The sequence below is a fragment of the Symphalangus syndactylus genome, chromosome 1 (assembly GCF_028878055.3).
Source record: "Symphalangus syndactylus isolate Jambi chromosome 1, NHGRI_mSymSyn1-v2.1_pri, whole genome shotgun sequence".
Classification (NCBI taxonomy): Eukaryota; Metazoa; Chordata; class Mammalia; order Primates; family Hylobatidae; genus Symphalangus; species Symphalangus syndactylus.
This window is the reverse complement of record NC_072423.2, coordinates 87566231-87587486: the sequence shown is the minus strand read 5'-3', so window position 1 is coordinate 87587486 and position 21256 is coordinate 87566231. Positions and strand designations below refer to the sequence as shown.

General features: G+C 49.4%; 1 protein-coding gene across 2 annotated transcripts in view; it reads right to left on the bottom strand.

Moving 5' to 3' along the window:
• Positions 1-20277, bottom strand: part of DTX4 (deltex E3 ubiquitin ligase 4) — a 35675-nt gene extending 15398 nt beyond the window's left edge. The window contains exons 1-6 of one of the 2 annotated variants that reach the window (XM_055270574.2): positions 19781-20277; positions 10116-10839; positions 4412-4473; positions 3884-4045; positions 2045-2106; positions 965-1117 (exon numbers count right to left, since the gene is read on the bottom strand). In XM_055270574.2, the coding sequence (XP_055126549.2) occupies positions 965-1117; positions 2045-2106; positions 3884-4045; positions 4412-4473; positions 10116-10839; positions 19781-19991 (1374 nt within the window). In that variant the 5' untranslated portion in view covers positions 19992-20277. The remainder of the gene's footprint in view (positions 1-964; positions 1118-2044; positions 2107-3883; positions 4046-4411; positions 4474-10115; positions 10840-19780) is intronic. The other variant, XM_055270669.2, reaches the window with a different exon arrangement.
• Between the last annotated feature and the right edge of the window lie 979 nt (positions 20278-21256).

Sequence of the window (21256 nt, the reverse complement as noted above, 5' to 3'; positions counted from 1 at the left end):
TTCAGCTAATAAGCCAGGATTCAAGCTCAGGTCTCCCACCTCTCTTGCCTCTACTTCTTTCCCACAGTAAGAGACGTATAGACCAGACCAGACAGACGTATAATCCAGACATACTTTTTGCTTAGTGAGAGGTTGGGAGCTATCAGGGATATCTCAGACTCTGATGTAATCTAAGCTTGGCCTGGAGAAATAAGTAGTATTCAAGCTCATGGAAATAGGGAGTAAAAGTTATCTCAGGTACATGAAAGAACATGAGTCAACGACTTAGGAAATGCTCAGACATTGTAAGGAGAGAATTATCACCTATGGAGCCTTCCAGATTCCAAAGAACCAGCTCTAATGAGGGGATACCATTGCATTGTCAGATAATAGACAAGACAAGCATCCCAAACAGCCTTCCCCTCTTCCAACAGTGGGATTCTAGGGCAGGGATTACCAGGTGTACTTTGGCAACAGTCTTTAGTACCTTTGAAGGGCCAATCAAGGGTGTTTTGAAATTGTCCAAAGAAAATTGTAGCTGAAAATCACTGTTGCTGGAGAAGAAACGGTGATTGGGAAACCCATTTACAATGGTATGAACGAATACTCACCATAGGTCTAGCGCTGTGATAAGAACTTCCTTCTCTCTCACTGATGGGAGCACACTCACCTAGCAATGGGCCATGACAATGGGCCACTCCCCTGAGAACCCTCATGGGCAAGACCTACCCCACTCTTAGACCTGACTGAAGATGGAGAGTTAGATAGCACAGCCCAAAAGGGAAGGTGAAGACGAGTCTTACCAGCACTGTAATTTAGTAAAGAACTGATCCTGCTGAGAACAGCCAAGATCATCACTCTTGCCTAGGGGTAACCTCTAAGACTTCCCAGATCACTTGAGCAAGAGCCCTACAGGGCCTTCACCATCTTGCTACTCCATAGCCCAGTGTGAAGGGTGGCAGGAGCCCTACAGGCTGGCACTGACCTTGTTCCCGTTGTTGTACATGGCAACCAAGCAGTAGATGTGGTAGATGTGGCCGCATCTGGACAGCTTCCCTACCAGGTCAGGTTTTACTGTAGGCTGCGGACCCTTGTAGCCTGAGGGGGCCGTGAGGCGTTCCATACAGATGGTGCAGTCCTGGGGAGGGAGGAGACACAGCAGAGAGGCCGTCAGCTGTCACCCAGCCTGGGAGATTTCCACGTGATCTCAGAGGTCAGATGAGCTCTTACCACTTCTCTTCTAAAACACCCACAAATAAGGGTGTATGTGCTTTCTGGAATCTAAATATCGTTTTGTCTTACTTTACACAACAACGTCCTGAAATAATTCCTGGTACTGATTAACTTGGGCTCATCATCTAAATTATCATAATCGTGAGGGCTATGACAATGCACTGTCCTTCTGTTTTGTCCTTCAATGGCTTATGGAGGAAACAAATGCTGGCAACAAGCCCACTGAGGAGCTTTACTTAAGGTGAACTTGTAAAGAAATGTAAAAGAATTGTATTTTAACTGTACCAGAGGGACTGCTATTGAAATAAATGTCTAACAGGGTTTCTAAACCTCAGAACTATTTACATTTTGGGGAGGACAATTCTTTGCTGTGAGGACTGTCCTGGGCATTGTAGGACGGTTAGCACCGTCCCTGGCCTCTGCTGTACTCACAAGGTCCTGAGAATAATGATGACCAAAAACGTCTCCAGACATGGCCAAATGTTCCCTCAGGGTCCAAATTGTCTCTGGTTGAGAACCACTGTTCTGTATCAAACCCATTTTAAGGTGAGTTCTTGTGGCTTATCACATTGTTTTTCTTAAATTGAGACTGTCATGTTAAGGTAGCTTGAAAACAACCAGCACTATGCTGAAGGGGGAGGCGGGAGAGATTGAGGTGCAGCTGCACCTCTGGCCCATGGACCTTGAACCCTCAGTGTCAGTTCTGACCAGTTCTGTACCCATGAGAGCTTGGAATGCAGCCCCTGCCATATCCTGTAGAAACCAACAACGGAAGAGGAAATGCTTGTGGGTGATGGAGAGGTGAATCCCGCTCTTCTAATCCTGAACTCACCTCATCTGGTGGGTGCCGGACTTTCTGCAGATATTTTTTTAGCACTTCCTCCGGGGTTTTACCTGCAGAGACAGGAGGTTCAGTGGGCCACCAAGGCAGAGGTAAGAGATCAAACAGCCTTGTCGTGCTAGACATGGCAGAGGAGGAAGTTATCAGGCAAGTTAAAAGCAAAAAGGGGAGGAATTCCTTCTGCAATTTAAGAACATGGAAGAGAGTATGGATTGTGGAAAAGCAAGTGAGATGGTTTGACGAGAAGCCTTTATTTCTTGCAGTCCCTTTTCTGCCATCTCTGTGCCTATTTTCAACAAACCCACTTTTTTAATTGAGAAGAGTTGAGTGGGTTTCTCTTCCTTATAATCAAATGATTTGATAACAGCACTTTGTAAACTGTTACACATTAAATAGATGTTAGGCAGTCTTACTACCTTCATTTTACAATTTGCTAAGTGTAGTCTCAATTTGTAATGTGGTGTCAAAGTGTGATTATTTTTACGGGAAACAAGGAAGTTATGACCCACGACTCCAGAACAATCTTTCCTGGCTGTGGATGGCACTGTCACTGCCAGCCAGCACAGTCCTGCAGCAGGGGAAGGGTGATCCTCTGGGAAGCCTCCTGATGGGCTGCAATGATTTAGGGATTTTTTGGGGGGGACTGGACTCTTAAAAGGTAGCCCAACCTGAAGGTAGTGGATGGGATGATACAACCTGAAAAATGATCAGTGCTACCTTGGGCCACTCCCTTAATTTCTCTAAGCTTCTGTTTTCTCACCTATGAAATGGGGATAAGCAATAGCACTACCTCAAAGGGTTGCTTTGACAATCGAATGAGCAAATGGATGTACTGCCCTTTAGCTCTCTGCCAGATAAGGCCCTGATATGCACTATTAATAATAACAGGAAGAGTGGGAAAGTGTAAAATGCTGTTATTTCCGATAAGACTATGAGCAAGGCAATTGAGCTCATTTAAGCAGGGAAATCTTGATGGACTGGAAAAGTAGGACAAGGGTTTCAGGAAGTGGATCATGCAACAGCCAAAAGCTTCGATGCAGGCCCTTTCCTCCGGTTGCCCTGCTTCTCTTGTAAGAATTAAGCTCTAGTAATGAAGAGCCTATTTCTTGCCAGGCCCTGGGCTAAGTGCAACACACACATGATCCAATTTAAACTTCACAAGCCTGCAAGATTGGGGCTTACGGAGATGGTCAAATTTAACAACTAATGCCAGTGACCAGAAAGACCAGCCACAGAGCTAAGCTGGGGTCCTGCAGTGCTAGGAAGGTACCGATATTGACCCCTTACTTGCCGGATTGTGTGCAGGTAGGAGGGGGTTCCTAAAGGAGGATTTCAGAGCATCTGTAGGTTCTAGGGAGAAACAGGACAGGGACTACTTCCTGTCATCAATGCATTCCAGGATATACCTGCTGGATACCAGTTATACTAGTTGTGACTATTTTTACTTCATTATAAAGATGAGAAAATAGGGGCTCCATGTGGTCACACAACTTGCAAGAAACGAAGGTACGATTTGAATCCAGTCTGTTTTGGTTCCAATGCCAAAGTTATCTTTCTCTTCTAACATATTTTCTTTGTACCACACCTTATATTTTTATGTTTCTATACTTTTGCATTGTATATTTTTATTTCTCAAGGTGTTTCTATCTGATCCATACACATCAGCTTTGGTATAATCGTCAAGATTTACTGGTTAGGCCCACTTAGCAGATGCAGAAATTGAGGCACAGAGGGTGAAGCCGTGGCTATGACCCTTGGAGGTGGAGGCAGACTCAGGGCTGACAGCCAAGTCTTTGACTCTCAGTACCCCATGAGACAAGAGGCTGGTACCTTTCTTGGCTTGTTTTTTGGTGGTCTTGCGGCTTGTGTTGGAAACCCCTGGGATGGATTTTATTTCACTCTTGCTGACGGGGGGTGGGTGTAGGACCAGCTTTGGTGGCCTGGTGAGACACACAGGCAGCCCCGCTGCACTCATGAGGATGCCAGTGATTCCTGGAAGGGGCAGGGCATGGGTGAGGAAGGACTGGAGACTTAGCTCTCAACATTCCCCAAATTCCTCTTTCCCCATTAACCTACTCTCCTCCTTTCCAGCAGAAAGTTCTCATAATTCCTGGATTCTCTACCCTGTACTTTCCCCAGAAACTTATTCATTCACTCACTTATCTTCAATTGCATGCTTTCCTTTTAGTAATCAGTTCTCTTCCAAACTCTTCATACCATTCCCATGCAATTCCTAAAATCACCATTTGCTTTCATTAATATCCAGATTCTCTCCTTTTTTTCCAGAAATGCTCACGACCTATTTCATCACTCTGATTTCTCTACCTTAACCCAGAGCATCCTGGGGGTTTCTCTTACCTGCCAAGGCAGGGTTGACAGGACTTGACCCATTTAGGTTCTTCACTGGGACTGTGGGGACCCTGTGAAAGGAAAGAGCAGATACGATGTCATTTTGACACATGGAACAAAATGGACCAGTATTTAATTCTAATAAAATGCAGTAACTGCTTAACACAGCAGACAGCAGGAAGTGATATCCTCAAAACCTAAGTCAGGCCATGTCACTCCGCCACTCAGAACCTCAGAACTATGTTCCTCAGTTCACTCAAAGTTAAAGTCCTAGCAAGGCCTACGGAGCCCACACGATCTGCCAACACTGCCACCCAGCTTCTCTTATTCATCTTGCTTCCTCTCATATCACTCAGCTCTCAAGGAGCCAGGTGCACTCCTGCCTCAGAGCCTTTGCATATGCTGTTCCCTGTACCCAAAATGCCCTTCCACCAGACAACTGCTTAGTTTCCTCCTACAACTCCTTCAGCCCTTGGTTAAATCCTACCTACCAGGTGAGGTTCCTGAGACCATAGTATTGAATATTGCTACCCACCCCTCCATCCCACGCCAGGACTCCTGCTCTACTTAGGATCCTTTAAAAGAAATTATTGCTTATTATGCCCCCTTCTAGAATCTAGGCTTTACAAGGGCAAAATATCTTTGTCTGTTTTGTTCAGAGCCAGGCACTAGTAGGCATTCAATTGATATTTGTTGAAGGAATGAAAAAACAAAGAAGCAAGTTCAAACCAGGGTGTACAAAAGAGTCACCTAAGATGCTTTTAGAAGGACAGGGTCCCAGATCCAGACCAGAATAGCCACCTGTGGAGCACGAGAAGCTCATTTCCCAAAGCTCCTGAGAGGCTGCAGATGCGGCAATCCCCAGTCTAACATTTGGAACCACTGCTAGAACAGCTGTCACTTCTCCTTTTCCCTGAGACATATATAAATATTAGGCAAAGCCTCCTCCCCTTTCTGTCCTTCTCCCCAGCAACTCCAGCCAGGCTGGAGAGGAGATGGCGCAGCTGCCTGGGAAAGGCGCGGCCCTCCCACAGCGCTGACTCGGAAAATATGGGACACATGGGTCTGGGTCTTGCGCCATCCTCTCTGCCACCCACACTCCTGCAGCTGGGCTTGGAGAGGCTAATGGACCCAGTCACAGATGACTCCAGGGTGCAGACAGCCTACAAAGCCAGCAGCTCTGCTGCGGGGGCAGGATGGTGCTGGGTAAGCAAGAGGAGGAAAAAAATATTTATGTATTGATTTATCCATCCAAAAAGTGTTCATTGAGCCCTACTTTGTGTTGTTTGCTATTCCCGATGCTGGGGGTCAGCAGTGAACGCATGGCTCATGGCTCTTCTTCACTCACATGTTATAGTTACCAACATGCACAGAGCTCACCTCCTCCCAAGAGTGGCTCCAACTGCTCACAGCATATAAACCTGTCTGATCCTTCCAACATCCTATGCAAGAGGTGCACTTACTAACACCATTTTAGAGACAACTACATTGAGGTACAGAGAGGTTAAGGAAACTTGGTAAGATCACACAGCTAAGCCAGAAAATCTGGCACCAGAGCCCATTTACTATGCCACGATCTTGTGTTTATGTAATCCTTATAACATCCCACACTGCAAACATAGACCAGAAACTCAGAGAGCGTAATGAATAAACCCACCACTAGGAATGGGGAAAGCTGCAAAGGGACCTCCATGCCAAGCAGTGGGGTCTGTCTCTGCCCCTCATGCCTGTAAGGGAGGTGCTTCCCCAGCTCTAAGCTACTTTGAGCCTGCCTGGGGCTCTGTCCCTTCCCAGGGATGACGACATGTGCACCAATGCTGGGAGATGGATGTGAAAGAACAGATGTGGGAATGGGAATGTCTGTGTCTCACCAGGCCACCCAAAGCCACTTTTCTTCTGAAACTGTCCCCAGGATAAATCAAACCAGGATGAGAGGATGGAGGAGAAAGCTGAATACAAAACAAGGGCCACTGGGCTAAGAAAAGAAGAATGGACTTGTTTCTGGACTCTGTGACCTGCTCCCCAGGGCCAGGCATGGTATGGTGGATGGGCAGTCAGGAAAATCAGGTTCAAGTCCCATCCCTGCCAGGAGTTTCTCCCTAAGGTAGTTAACTTTTCTGAGCCTCAATTTCCCCATCTGTAAAACTGTGAGGGTCTTGGGTTAGAAGATGCCATGGAAACTGGCTGACAACTTCCCACCAATATCGGAGAACAAAATGGCCACCCAAGCCCTGAGTCCTCTCCACTTATGGCAGATTCTCCTCGCCCAGCCCTTTCTAGGGAGGTTTGGGGAAAAGACCCGGCTTCCTGTGTCCTGCTCCCATCTCCCCAGCAGGGGGCAGCGCTCAGGGCCCAGCCCTGCACCTACCTTCTCCCTCGCCATCTTCAGAGCCCCCACCTCAGCTGATAAGTAGCTGTGATCTGGGTGACAAAAGCCACCTTTGTTCCCATAAACTGGACTGGCAGGTTTCCATACCCAATCTGGCCAACCAGGAAATAATCCAATCCCCAGAACACCACACATTTCAGGCAGCTCAAGAACTCAGGGGCAAGGTGTGGAGAGAGGGAGGGAAGGGCCCGCACGTGGACCTGGGACACACAAGAAGATTGTGGGTTCAACAGGTGGGAGAGATACACGTCCCTGCCACTTGAGGAGAGGAATGACATGGCGGGTAGGCTTGTCACTGGGCTCTGGGAAGGAGGGGTCTGGGGAGAAGGGGGATATTTGCTTGTGAAATCCAGATCTTTGTAATGGAAGGAGCTCTGCACTGGAGTCAGGGAGTCTTTGTTTTAGCCCTGCTCAGCACTGACCTGCTTTGCCTTTGGGAGAGCCACACAGCCTCTCTGCGTTTTGTTGACCATATCTAAGTTACCACAGCTGTGAACAGGGCATCCTAAATGTCTGCCCCATGGGGTCCCTGTGAGGATTTAGGAACTAGGTCAAATCACTGTAAACAACTGAGTCCTGTGCAAATTTGGGTGATTGTTTCTGCTTTTACCTCCCAAGTATAAAAGGGGCATTGGGCTGAATAAAGACGTTTTCTGCTCTAATATTGCAATTTTCTGATTCTTGAGGTCATGGGTATCCAGCATAAAGTTGAGTCCTGGGCAGTACTTGAGACGGTTGAGTTGGCAACACCTGATCTCACCTCCCCCACTATTACTGGTTAAACCTTGGAGAACAGCCCATGAAGTTCCAGCTGGTCACACCCTGTTGGGGCCCCAGCTTCAAAAGCCTGAGCTCTCCCAGAAAACTGCAACCCAATGGCAGGCATGCATCTCACATCCTTCAGGCAACTCCATCAGCCAAAACTGTCTGTCCTAACCACTTCTTGGCCAATCATAAGACACCCCCTGCTCCCATTCAGTTGGGCTGTTCCCTGATATGGAGGGTCTTTTGTTTCTGTCGCTAAAACATAAAACTAAGACAAGAGAAGAGAGCTGGCAAGGTGGCAGAGAAAGGAGTTTTGAGGGAGGTGGGGAGGAAGGATATCTCTGCAAGCACCATGATGAGAAGCAGTGTTTTTCTCGGAGTTATGCACCAGCCCAGGAATCTTCCAGCAGGACAAGGATCTTGTCTCTACGGCAACTGAGGCCTAGCTGGAGACAGAATCCTCAGCTCCAGAGGAGGGGGCTAGAGGGGTGACGCTTGCCTCCACTGCACAGCCCCCTTCTTGCTTCCCTTTAGAAACCCCCTGCTTCTGTCTCTGAATAATTCACAGGATCTTTTGTTCCTGCCCCCAAACCTTTCTCTTCATCCCACTCCTCCCGCCCTCCCTGGTCTTCCTTTTTCCGTGGGAAAGTTGCTGGAAGAGGTCATGGGCAGAGAGAGGAGGGGGAAAGGGGCCCTGCAACGACAGAAGGTCGATGGCAATGCCAGACAAAGGGAATAAACACGCTAATTAAATGGCCAAGAAAGGCTGGAGGAGAAGATGGGATTGGGGGTGAGGGAGGTGGTAAGAGGTGAAAAGCAAAGGGCTGGAAGATCGAGAGGAGTAGGCAGGGGCCTCCCTCGTCAGGAAAACAGAGTAGAGGAAAAAAAAAAACAACTTGTTTCTATAGCCCTTTTGAAACTGTACTGCCCGGACCGCCACCCATTCTCTAGCCCCAATTCTATTAGCGGGCAGAGGAAATAAAGAAGATAGATAAAGCTGCTGACTCCACTTCCTCATCTAGATTCAAAGCCACCTGGGTGCCTCTCCCTCAGTGATGGCATGAAGTCACTTGGCATTTGTCAAGGGCACCAGAGACAAGGTGGGATGTCAGACCCTACTCAGCTTTGACTTCAACTACATGGATACCTATTAACAATAATAACAGCAATCACAATGACAGCAGCCTATACTGACTGAACTCTTATTACGTGTCAAGCACTGTGCTAAGTCTATACACTTAGCATGTCATTTGATCCTCAAGACAACTGTAAAAGGAAGTTACTATTACTATCCCATCTTACAGATGAGGAAACTGAAGACAGAGGATGCAAATCTTGCCCCAGCTGACACAGCAAGGCACTTGGGTTCAAGCCCAGACAGTCCTAGTTTCTGGAGGACGGGTTCTTACGCAGCACAGGAGCCGCCCTCCTCCATGCTAGCAATCACCCTGGAACTCTGTTAGAGGCCCCCAGGATGGTGCTGTGTGAAATCGGGGAGAAATTAGGCAGCAGCAAGGTTTAGCCATCCATTCTCCACTCCCAAATACTTCTGCCATCTCAGGGGAAGTCATGAAAATCTCATGCATCTCACCAGCATTTTGCCTTTTATAAACTGCCTTTGTGTACAATGAGGAGCTGGGCTTTAGCCAAAAGAACGTGGATCAGGAGACCAAAACCTGGGTTCCACAACCCCTACCGCATAACACATGAGCTCTGTGTTTCTCCTTGGGAAATCAATTCTGAGCAGGATGTCTGTGCTTAACACTTAGATCACAGAGGAAGAGAATGCACTGCCAAGGGGCCAGCTCCCTTAGTGGAGGTTCCCTTAGTGGAGGAGCACAGCAGAGTCAGAATCTGGGCTCTAGTGTCAGATGTCTTAAAGTCTGAATCCCATTCTCTGCCAATGATTAGCTATGTACCCTTGAACAAGCGAACATCTACTGTCTTCATCTGTAAATGGGATAATGCCTACTTGCCTACTTCATAGAGTTGTTGCAAGGATTAAATGAGATGATAAAGCCCCAAACTACAATATAGAGGGAGTTCAATTAATGTTATTAATGTTGCCTATTATTGCTTAGTAGGCACAATCTCATTCTGTCACCCAAGCTGGAGTGTAGTGGTACAATCACAGCTCACTGCAGCCTTGAACTCCTGGGCTCAAGAGATCCTCCAGCCTCAGTCTCCCAAAGTGCTGGGATCACAAGTATGAGCCGCCACGCCTGGTCACAATCTTCTTTAAGCCTCACAGCCACCCTAACAGGAGTATTACTGCCAGCATTTACAGATGAGAAAGTTAGGACTCCATGACGTTAGGGATCTGGTCCTAAATCATATGGCTAGTAAGAGCCAAAGTCTCAATCAGAGTCCAGATCAGAGGCCAAGCATCAAACCCTCCCTTATCCACCACACCATGCTGCCTTCACCTGCAGCCAGGGGTCAGCACAAGATGAGGAGAAACTTAAGTCTTGGCAGCCCCTCCTTCTTCTGATCCGAAGATCTGCCGTAGCCTATCTCTACTGTGAGTAAATGCTCTGAGGCAGCTGTGGAAGCACCTACCCAGAGGCGATCAGCACCCGGGACTGGGCAATGGCCAGTCGCTGCAGGTTGGTACGATTCAAGGTGGCCAGGGCCACCCTTCCGGTCTTGCCGTTGGGTCCTGGGGGGCTGGCAGGAGAGCCCACGGTTGTCCCAGTGGGCATGCCGGAGGCTTGTCTCCGGATCACCTGCGATGGGGCGGTCTTCAGTGGGCCTCGAATGGTGCCTGTGCTGTCCAGTGGCTTGGCCCCAGAGCCTGGTGGTGGGGGCAGCTTGACCACTCCAGGAAGGGGCATGTTCTTGCTGGTCACCGGTGGCTGTAGGGGCCCAGTGCTGCCACTGACCATGGCTGCCTTAACACTCATCACCAAGACACACTGGGGACACGAGCAGGGGGACATGGGGGGCGAGGTGGCTGGCCCAGGGCTGACTGGCCAGGACTGAGCCTTAGGCAAGGTCCCCGTGACCATGGGGTAGATGAGGTCGAGGCGCCGGCGGACGCGGCGTTGGCGCTGGGTCTGACGGTTGATCTGGCCCATGGTGTTGAAGTCAATGACGTAGCTAAAGCCAATGGAAGTGAGGTCGATCCAGGGGTGCTGCTTCTCATAGGCATGCTGGATGGTGATGCCCACTTCCATGTCGTAGGGCGTCCAGGAGCCATTGTCGTTCTCCCACTCCCACACCACGCCCTTCCCAGGGGCTGAGGAGGGGTCGTAGTAGTTGCGGCGAACTGGGCGGAGAGTTCCTGCCAGGGTGGGATAGGGGAGAGGTCAGAGTCAGCATGCGATTACACTGAATGGCATTACATTAACAAGTCATGCCATTGCCATAATGGCAAACATAAAACAAGTCCTACTGTGTACTGGGAATGATACTGCCTGAAGTGCCAGCTTTGAATGAAACTCACTTCTCCCTTTAAGATGTCTATAGTCCAACCAGGGTAGAAGCAGATGAGTTACGACATGAAGGATATGGATGGCAGTGTAAGGTAAGGTAGCAGAAAGACTGCCTCCTGGTTTGCAGTCGGGACATCTCGGTTTGCAGACAAATTCATTCCATTTACTAGCTAATATAAAACCTCTCAGCCTCCCTTTCCCTCCTGGGGAACAGGATAACTCCTTCCTAGAGTTTTTGTACAAACTAAATATGACTCACTTATCTATTCAGCAAATATGCACTTGTACATGCCAGGTTCTGGATTCCATGTGAACCCTATGAATGCACTAAGGCATGTAAAGCCCTTGACATACAGTAGGTGCTCATAATGATCATATTCCTTCTCCTCTGTTCCTCTAAATGCTCTTGCGCCAAGAGTCATGAGGAAAAGAATACAAGGCTGTGGAAGCCTAGAAGACTGAGGGAAGACTGCCTCCATGCGGGAAGGCTGCCCAGAAGTGGCTGTGAGGGAGCTGGATCTCTATACATTTATGAATGCTGTCCAAAAAAAATGGTGTGTTACTATGAGAAGAAGGGAAATCAGGTTAGGAGAGCTCTCTCATATTTCCCAACATTAAATCTTATATCAGTAGCAAAAGTAACATTCTCAATGGTCATGAGAATAATTTTATATTTATCTGATGTCTTTCTTTAAGAAGCTAAAACCCTCCTAAAGATAGGATTGTCTTAATTTTCAGAGTCTCACTTTGGGGCCGGGAAGAGGTCAGGTTTATTACAGGGTAATGGTACAGCAAATATGAACTGGCAGGACTGTAAGGGAACTGAACCTGTAACTGTTGCCGCTTTCTCCTTCACTCAAAACCTGAATCCTGACCCATCCTCAACCAGGGCTCATTTCATGGTATCAACATTAAGGCTAAAGATGTCTGGCTCAGGGCAGGGTGGGGAGGTCGGGGAGGGCCCCTGTAATGCTGGAATCTCTGCATCTGTCAGCTTAAGCTCTATGCATCAAAGTGGTGAGAAAAGGCTCTCTTCACCAGCCTCTGACCCACCCCTCCTCCAACCCAGAGGGATACACCAAGACTGGGGACAGAATCCCATTCAAGGGGGGAAGAAAAGAAACAATGGCTATTCAGGCCTTTGCCAGGGTCATAACCCGCCCCCCCACCCCATCTCCAAGCTCCTTAATGACCCAAAACATCAACATTCAGAGGCACAAGGGAGAAGCAGAACAATCCCCTATTCATCACCAGGGCCTCTGCTGGGGAACACGGGGGTATTGGGATGGTGGGGGCAGGAAAGGGGGAGGCAATAGTTCCCTGGTTTGCCTCCATTTCCTTCCTAAGTGCACAGCTTGCTGGGGAACAAGGAGTACGGGCTTTGGGGCCAATAGGGGTGGTTTTGTCCCTTCCAGCTGTGTGATTAAGCCTCAGTTTCCTCATCTGTTTGGGTCCTGGGTAGCGACTTCAAAGGGTGGATTTGAGGATTAAATGAAGAAATGAATGTAAAACTCAAAAATAGCACCTGTCACCATGGCAAGAGCTCAGTGAAAAGTGGTGATTATTTTTGTAATTTATTTTCTATTATATGTCTAAGCAGGATGGAGAAACCACGGGGAAGATTTAGCCCAGGGTGTGTGAGGGTGTGTGTGTGTGTGTGTCTCTGTGTGTGTGTGTAGGGTGGCAGGGGGTGTAAGAAAGAGAGAGAGAAAAAGTTTCTATATAACTGACACAGGATTTTCTTCTCAGTCACTTTGCAAGCCAGGGACCTCTGGCTGGCAACACCCTGCCTAGGCCTCACTTGGCCACACAACCTGCTGCAGGAGATGGCAGGAGATGACTTGCCCACTGCCCACCTGGGCCAAGTTTGGCTGCACACCAGTTCCTAAGTTCTTGTCCCACATCCAAGAAGAATGAGGATATGCTGACAATCGAAGAGTGAGCAAGGTGGGGAGTTTTATTGAGTGACGAAACAGCTTTCAACAGAGAGGGGACCCAGGGGTGGTGCCCCTACCCAAAAGTGGGAAAGTCCCTGCAATGTGGCTGAGTCTGGGGCTTTTATAGGCTCAGAATAGGGGAGGGGCAGGCTGTAGGTAGTACTGGAAAAGGCAACATTTGATTGGTTAAAAGGCATTATTCAGAAAGAATCAATTGGGAAAGGGTAGAGAAACAGGAACAGAAGTTCTCACTCTGGGTTGCGGGTTTCATCCTGGACAAGCAGTCCAGTCTTTCAGCCTTCAGGCTGTTTTTGGCTTAAAAATGGGGTTTCACTGGGGACCTGCCCCTATCTGCCTAGTCATTTGGCTGCCTTCTGCTGCTCTCAAATTGGTATTTGCACAATCTTTATTACTTACAAAGCACCTCACATATCCCATGTAAATTTCATAGCAATCCTAGAAATACCTTTCACAAATGAGGAAATTAAGTTTAGAGAGTTTAAATGGCACTATTTTATATTCTCTCCAGGGTGGCAGGGACAGTGCAATTAACCCCCTCACAGATGTGCCTAAAAGACTTTTTTTTTTTTTTTTAACACAATACCATTATCAATCCTGGAGATGCCTAAGAGTTGTCCCAGAACTTCTGGAAACTATGCCATGGATCTATAATATACCTTTCTAGGTTTGTCTTCCTCAGTCTCTGTGTTTTCTTCTATTCCTGCCTGATAGAGGCCCCTTTTATCCTCATGCATTCCCCCAGAGTTGTGACTCCCTTCCCCACAATTTGTTAGGTCCCTTCTACTGAAATGGCCTCCTTTGCCATTTTTACCTATTGAAATTCTCCTTACCATTCAGGTCTTAAGCCATTTTCCATCCATTTCTCAAAATGTTCTCCCAGCCCAGGCCCCACCCTCAGGAAGCCTGAGCTGTGCAGCTTGACTATGCTGATGTGCACCAATGTTTCAGCAACAATTTTCATACCATCCCGCCTTAAGTTGGGGCAGGAATGCCACTGTGGAGCTCTTTGCATTCTTAGCGCCTAATGCAGCGTCTGGCAGTTGCAAGGGCTCCAGAAACTGCTGTGACTGATTGAAGACTTCTGGCTACTTCAATATTTAATCATTTATCACATATCACTGAGCACTCATTAACTGCTATGGGGAATGCAGATTCAAGCATTCCTCAAGTAGCTTTCAGTCCAAAACAGGGTTAGAAGACAAGTGTGTGAATGACTATTTATGAGGCTGAATGTATCCCAAGGAGAATGCCAACAAAATGCATGTTGGCAGGAAAATCGACCATGTCCCCTCCCTGCGTAAATCCCTTCCATGACTTCCCGTTAGGTTGAAATCTAAATCCTCCCTACCCACCAACATACATGGCCCCCTCATAGCCTAACTCTGCCCACATTTCAGCTACACTGGCCTTCAATCTTTCCTCGTTGCCAGGCTTCTCTGATTCTGGGCCTCTTCACAATGCTGGTTCCTCCCCAGAACTCTCTGGTATTTTTCCATAGCTCTTCCCACAGGAAGAGCTTATTTCTTCAAGGAAGCGCTTCCCTGGGCAGTCCTGGCCAGGTGAAATTCTTGTTCTTTTAAAAAAATTTTTAATAGCATTCATCTCAATGTGCAGTTACATATGTATTTGTGTGGCTAATTTGATGAATATCTGTCCCCTTCACTAGAGAGTGAATCCCATGAGAGTGGGCATCAAGGTATGTGCTCATGGCTGTATTCTCTATGCCTGCATGTCCTAGGCACTCCAAAATATTGATTCAATAAATGAAGTAATGATGGTTTGGAAAGCATTTCAAGGTGTGGGGAATGTTTTAAGAAATGAATAACAAATGGCATGGACTTGTATAACAAAAAGAATTTTGACAGGTAAAAATGGCAAAGGACAGTGTTTCAGAAGAAGGGATCTCAAGGCTAGTTGGGGGGTGAAGAGTGTCAGAGAACTCTAAAGGAATGCATGAGGATAGAGGTGGCCTCTGTTTGGCAGATTGGAGGGAAATATAAGGCATAGAAGAAGACAATCCTGGAAAGATATGTTAGAGCCAGAGAGGGTACGGAAGGTCTGAAATGTCAGGCAATGATAGATTTAGTTGGTAATCAATGAAGAGCCAGTAAAGTTTGTTAGGAAAAGAGGGGCAAGACCAGAGCCACTCTGTCCCTTGGTTCCAGGTGAGTGGAAAGGTGTTAGCATAGAAAATGACAAGAAGGTGACAAACTGGAGAGACCTTACAGAGAGAAAAATGGGTAAGACTTGATCATGAGTAGCTGAATGCTTTCCAAGTGAGGTTTGAGGATCGCCTCCATCAGAATCTCCTGGGGTATGAATTTAATCAGCAGTGCCCTTGAGAGACCTACAGGCCAGCATCTCCAGGGCCTGGGCATGGGAATCTGCATGTGAATGGCCACCTTGAGTGGTGCACGGGTACACTCAAATTTCAGCCATTGGGCTACAGGGTCTATGTGCCTGTACCTATTAGGTGCCCAAATAAGATTCTAAATGACAGAATGAGTCAAAGAATCCTGGGTTTGGACCATGGGGAAGTGGTGAAATGGTGCCAGAGGGATGTCAAGAGGAAGAGCTGGTTTTGGAGGGAAAGTTGTTGCGTTCAATTCAACGCTAGAGGAGAGTCAGAGATAGCATGCAGACCTCAGAACCAAAGTGTTGAGACAATAGACATGGTGGGATTTTACTCTCTGATTATTTTCAGAGACCACCCTATTTTGGATGTGCTAGTTCTCGACTTTTCTAGAATCAGGATTATAAACCAGATAATCTGTAAAGTAACCCAAGGAAAGGGGCTCCAGTAGGATAGGGATTGAGGATGTTTATAAACTAAGGATGAAGAAGGGGAAAGAAAATCAGTTTTTTACAGATTTTCCACCTGCATTACAAAGCACCCAAAATCTTTCAGCTTCTGGGAAGTGGAAGGCAATGCCTTCCAGGCATGCACTGAGGTCTCTGGGGCATGTTACACATATCTATGTAAGTGACTCACTGCCGTTAGGGCATGCACTATGTCCAAGAAATCCCAGGCTGCTCTTACCAGCATCTCCCATGCCCACCAGAATATTCCACGAGGACAAAGAAATATTTGGATGCTCTATTATTGCTATATCTCACATGTCTGGAACAGTGACTGTGCTAAATAGCCACTCCATAACTACTTACTGAATGAAGAAATACGACGTAGGGCACCTAATTCAGAATGTCAGCCCTGCCATTGACTAGCTGTAAACCCTTGAGCAACTTAATCACTTTCAATTTGTTTCCTTACTTATAAAATGGGGATAATAATAGGTTCTTCATAAGATTGTTGTGAGGATTAAACAAGATAGTGTGTGCAATGTGCTTGGCATGATGCAGACACATGGTGCATCCTGCACATTGTAATTATCATGTGGTCATCATGATGCCTGCCTCCTTCACTTCTACGCTAACATAGGGTAGAGGGTTTTGTGGGGGGGCTAAAACTCAGCATCTGTCAAATCATTTAATTCAGCCCACTCTCTTTCTCTCCATCTGACACTTCTCACCACTTTAAAAGACATAAAGAAGGCACAACTTGCACAGAAAACTCAGAGCTGGAAAGAACGCTCCTTCACCCTGTGCTTATCAGTGTCATCACTGGCACAGGGGCCAACCCATTCACCTGTTGATCTGCATGATGGGAGGAAATAAAAAGAGGGAAAGAAGAAATCTTAAGGCTGCTCTTCATTCTAAAAAAAAAAAAAAAAAAGATGCCTGACCATTTAGAGACTTGCTCAAGGTCACGGAGTAAACAGTGAGCCTGGAATGAGAGCCACAGCTGTTTCTCTCCACTCTCAGCCTGGATCTTTCTCATCCTGCTACTGAAACCCTGGAGTTGGTAGGGTCAGGCATGTTGAAAGGTACAGGGGAAAGTGATGCTGAAGTAAAGCTCTTCAGTCACTGCCCTACAACAGAAAAAGGGCAACTTAGTCAAGGTAAATGATGGCAGGTGGAGAGGGCCCCACCGAGGCTTTTGGAAGTGGCCAAGAGCCAGTCCCATCTATCTCACCCCATCTCTTCCCTTATTCCAGATTCTCTAGCCCAAAATGTCTAGAGGAGACTGGCACAGAATGCAAATAAGATCAAACCCCTAGGCGGTCTGGGGAAGGAGAAGGGCCCAGGGCAAACAGAGGCGGGCAGACGGGTGTCTGCAACCTCCCAGCCATCTCCCTGGAGACAGGCTGGATGAGGTCAGGAGCCCAGGCGAGTGGAGAGCCTGAGGACTCTCTCAGCAGCAGAGCAAGCAACTTCTAAAAAGACAAAGCTCTCATGTCAGGAAATGTCCCCATATAGAAGAGGCAACAAAAAAGGAGAGGAATCGCCTCTGGGCAGGGGACTTCCAGCTCTCTTTTGTTTATGGGGATGTTTCTGGTTCCCAGCTTTGAATTATGGCTTAAGGATGGTGGGCAATTTAATTAAACATTGCAAGGGCTTGGCTGAGGTTGCCTGGGAGCCACTGGTTTAAAGTTCCTACCCTGTCATGGCCTCATCAATGAGATTGAGAGAAACTATGTGTGTGTTGGTGGAGAAGGGAGAGGAGGGGGCTCAGAACTCAGAAACCCAGAGATTCTTCTATTCTTCTTTGACGAGCGACCTGACAGACCCAGCTTTTCTGGGAATTCAGCCCAGTATCTGCAGCACCCAGCACAGGGCCTGGCGCACAGGAGGGAGGTATTCAGGATGGCTGACTGACTCTAGCAATGAGCGGATGAAACCACAGCAGTCTGATGATAAACACACCCTGAGGCAGCCTTTAAAATGATTCAGGGCAAGTTCTCTGCCTGAGGTTTAAAGTCCAGGGAGCGCCATCCTCTGACTAAATTGCTCACCACCAGGCAGTCCTCAGGTAAGAGTGATCAGACCTGGGAAATGTAGCTTCTTTCCTCCCACCCAGTTTTCTCTACAACTTCACTTCTGTGGAAAGGGTCATGAATCTTTGCAGATACCTTGCCTATCCTAAGTATCCCCAAACACAGATTCCACCTTTGCCCTTCCCAAATGTGGGAAAGGGGCTGAGACCTTTCTGTCACCAGGGTGGTTTTCCAAATGCTGCAGAGATTTCCTCTGAAATAGAAAAGCTAACACCTGCTTTTTTATATTTATTATTATTATTATTATTTTTGCAGGACTGGAATCCCCTGTCAGGTGCTTTACCTGCTGGTCTCTCTCTCTCTGCTCCCACCTCCATGGCTCAGCTTCCCCCAACACACACCCCCTCCACCCTCACCTCCTGACGCCTCCACCCTCACCTCCACAACCTTTACCCAAGTTGCACAATGACATTCTCTCCCTCCCCGTCAGCCACACTTAATCCTCTCAATCTCCCCACATTCCTCTCTATTCTCTCCTCCTCCCAGTCTCCCTCAGCTCCACACAAGGTTAAAGCCCCTCCAGATTCTAACACTTCCAGAATCCTCTCCCCAGAAAGCTCTCCTCAATCAGCCAGTGTCTGCAGAGTCCTTGGCAAAGGGGTTGCTGGGAGTTATGACTAAAGATGGGGACATGAGGGTGGAAAGATACCCCTTTCCCATGACAATCCTAATTAGCACACAGGATGTGGGGGCTTTCCAAGGAAGCAGAGAGACTCTGCTCAAACAGCTGTTCACTGGGGAGGGCCTTTCCGAGTCATCTTCTCTACTTCCTCCCCGCACACCGGCTTCTCCAGGCTCCTGGGTTGCACTCTTGGGAAAGCTGAGCCAGAATTCCAGAAACAATGGCCCCCTCCCCACCTGTCACTGACGGAGGCAGAAACTCTTCCCAGGTCATCGATTAAGCAAGGACCGAGCAAAGAGGGGCAGTTCTGCTCTCCCTCGGCTAGCACCCCCACTCCCCACCCCCCACGGCCCCATCCTGGAGGCTCCCTTCCTGGCTCTGACCTGGAAAGGCAGGTCAGCTGGGAAGCAGGTTTGTGCTGGCTACAGTGACAACTTGATTCTCATGAAAAGATAGGAGTTTGGCGCTCCAGGAGACCATGTGTTCCTTACAGGTTATGGTTTCAAGAGGAAGCCTGGGGACAGTTTCTCCTTAGGAATCTGCCTCCTCCTCCTCCGCAGACAAAGGGAGCGGCTTCCCTGCCTTGCATTCCGAAGCCCCGAGCCTCGCCCTCTTCTCTCCATCTGCTCCGGCCTGTTGCTTCCGCGCTTGCAGTGTGTAGCAGAGGCATTCGCCAATACCACGGCGTCCAGGGTACCCCAGCCCCAGTCTCTCCTCCCAGGCAGCCCGGCGCTTCCCTTACCCGACTGTAGCGAGAACCTCCGGGGAATCCCTTCTTCCTCCCCTAGTTCCCACACCCAGGACCCAGCTGCGAGGAGGCATCCCACACAGGAGACGCAGAGGCAGTGAGATAGGCGGTGAGGGGATGTGTGGCAAGCCCCAGCGTGCCTGAAGCAAAACAGGGTCAGGTCAGCCAAGGTGCCAGCCGCCACGGGATGAGGGCAGGAAGCCTTTGCGAAGGGCTGGGATTGCCTGTAGTCTGGGGCGGCCCTAGAATTTCTACATGGAAAGACTTAGGGCCACCAAGTGCTGAAAAGGGGGGGCATGAAAGGGGTGGGGAGTGGATTGTTACCGGCTAGGTTGAAGCTGGGTTTGCAAAACCACAACACTGATACTATTTGCATGGATGTTTAAGGGGGAGGGAGGATCCTGCGAGGATCCAGGGCAGTGAATCGCCTCCCACCACCACCTCTTGGTGACACTGCTGCACAGAAGTGCCGACTAGGTGGCCAAGGTGGGTTCACAGGGAGGGAGGTACCTTGGCAGGTTGGGAAAGTGGGAGCAGGCGGGGCGGGGTCAGGGGCTGCTGGCTCACCCGTGTCTTGGCGGAACTGGTTCATGGACTGCAGGTCGATGATGTAGGGCGCGAGACGGCTGTCCACCTGGCCCAGCACCACGCTGCCCCCCGCGCGGGGGCCGGCGCGGACCACCGCCTCGATGTGGTGGCTCACCGCTGGGCTGTAGGGACGCCAGCGGCCGTGCTCGTTCAGCCATTCCCAGACCACCACGGCCGAGGCCAGGAGCATGGCGAGCCCGGGGCTGCGGCGCTGCGCGGCCCGCCTCCCGGGCCCCGAGCGCCCGACCTCCTCCGCTTCCTCCTGCGCCGCCGCCTCCGGGCCTCGACCGCGCCCCCTGCCCCGCGCCCCGCCGCCCCGGGCAGCCTCAGCTCCGGCCCATGGGCTCCCCACCAGCTGTGCATCCACTGGGGCCGGGGCACCGGGGCCTCCTGGCTGGGACCGCGCGCCGCCGCCGCCGCCGCTGGGGTCCGCTGCTGCTGCCGCTGCTCCGTGGGGTCGAGTCGCTTCATGCAAATGTCCGGCTCTCTGCAAACAGGCCCCCGCCTTGCAAAAGCCACTCGGCGGGCGCGCGGCCCGAGCCCCGGCGGCCGCGAGTTGGGGCTGACGGCGAGGCGAGGACCCAGCCCTCGCACCAGTTGCGCCTCGGTCTCTGCAGACGCCGGGGTGGGATCTCGCCGCACGGCAGCGCTCGGAATGGCACGCTCTGGTCCCCCCCCCGCACCCCTTCGCCGCACGAATTGCAGTCGCCGCCACTGGGAGAGCTCCCCCTGCCTGTGGCTCTGCTCAGTCCCTTCCAGAATGAACCGCCCCTCCCAAGCGGGGCGCTAAGGCAAACCCGCGCCCGCGTGTGTTTCCCTGGTTCCTTGATGCAGAGAAGCGACCCGCCATGACACGGCCCCGGGACCACCACTGTCGCCCAGCCGCAACTTTGCAGCCTCCTTCCTCAAAATGTAATTTTCTCTCTCTCTCTCTCTCTCTTTTTTTGCCTTAATGCAGCATGATCAGTGTCCGCAGCGCGAAATGGAGACACGCATTGTCTCGGGGCTTGCGCACGCACTGGCACACTCACAGTCGCACACACCCGCGCGCACCCCCACGCCTTCCTTGCCCTGGCTCCTATTACCTCATCCTCTCCCGCATCCTTAGCTGTCCGTCAAGGAAGCAGAAGACCCGCCCCCTGCTGCTCGGGCGAGTGCCCTGGAGCTTACTCGCCCCCTGCTGGCTTAAAGTGTCGTGTGCCGGCCAATGGCCACTCCAACCTCTGCTAATGAGACCCAGTCCAAAGGGATGCAGCAATTTGGCTAAAGATGGATTTATATTACCTATGTAGAGAGCAAATGTTGTTTTTCTGGCCAGATTCAACGCACTAGAGTCAGGAAGACGCATGTTAAATTAATTTTATCTGCATCGTTTCTGTAACTAAAATTATGAAACACTAGGACAAACACAAGCTAGACTTATTTTGATCATCAATAGTTAATATGGAAAATAAC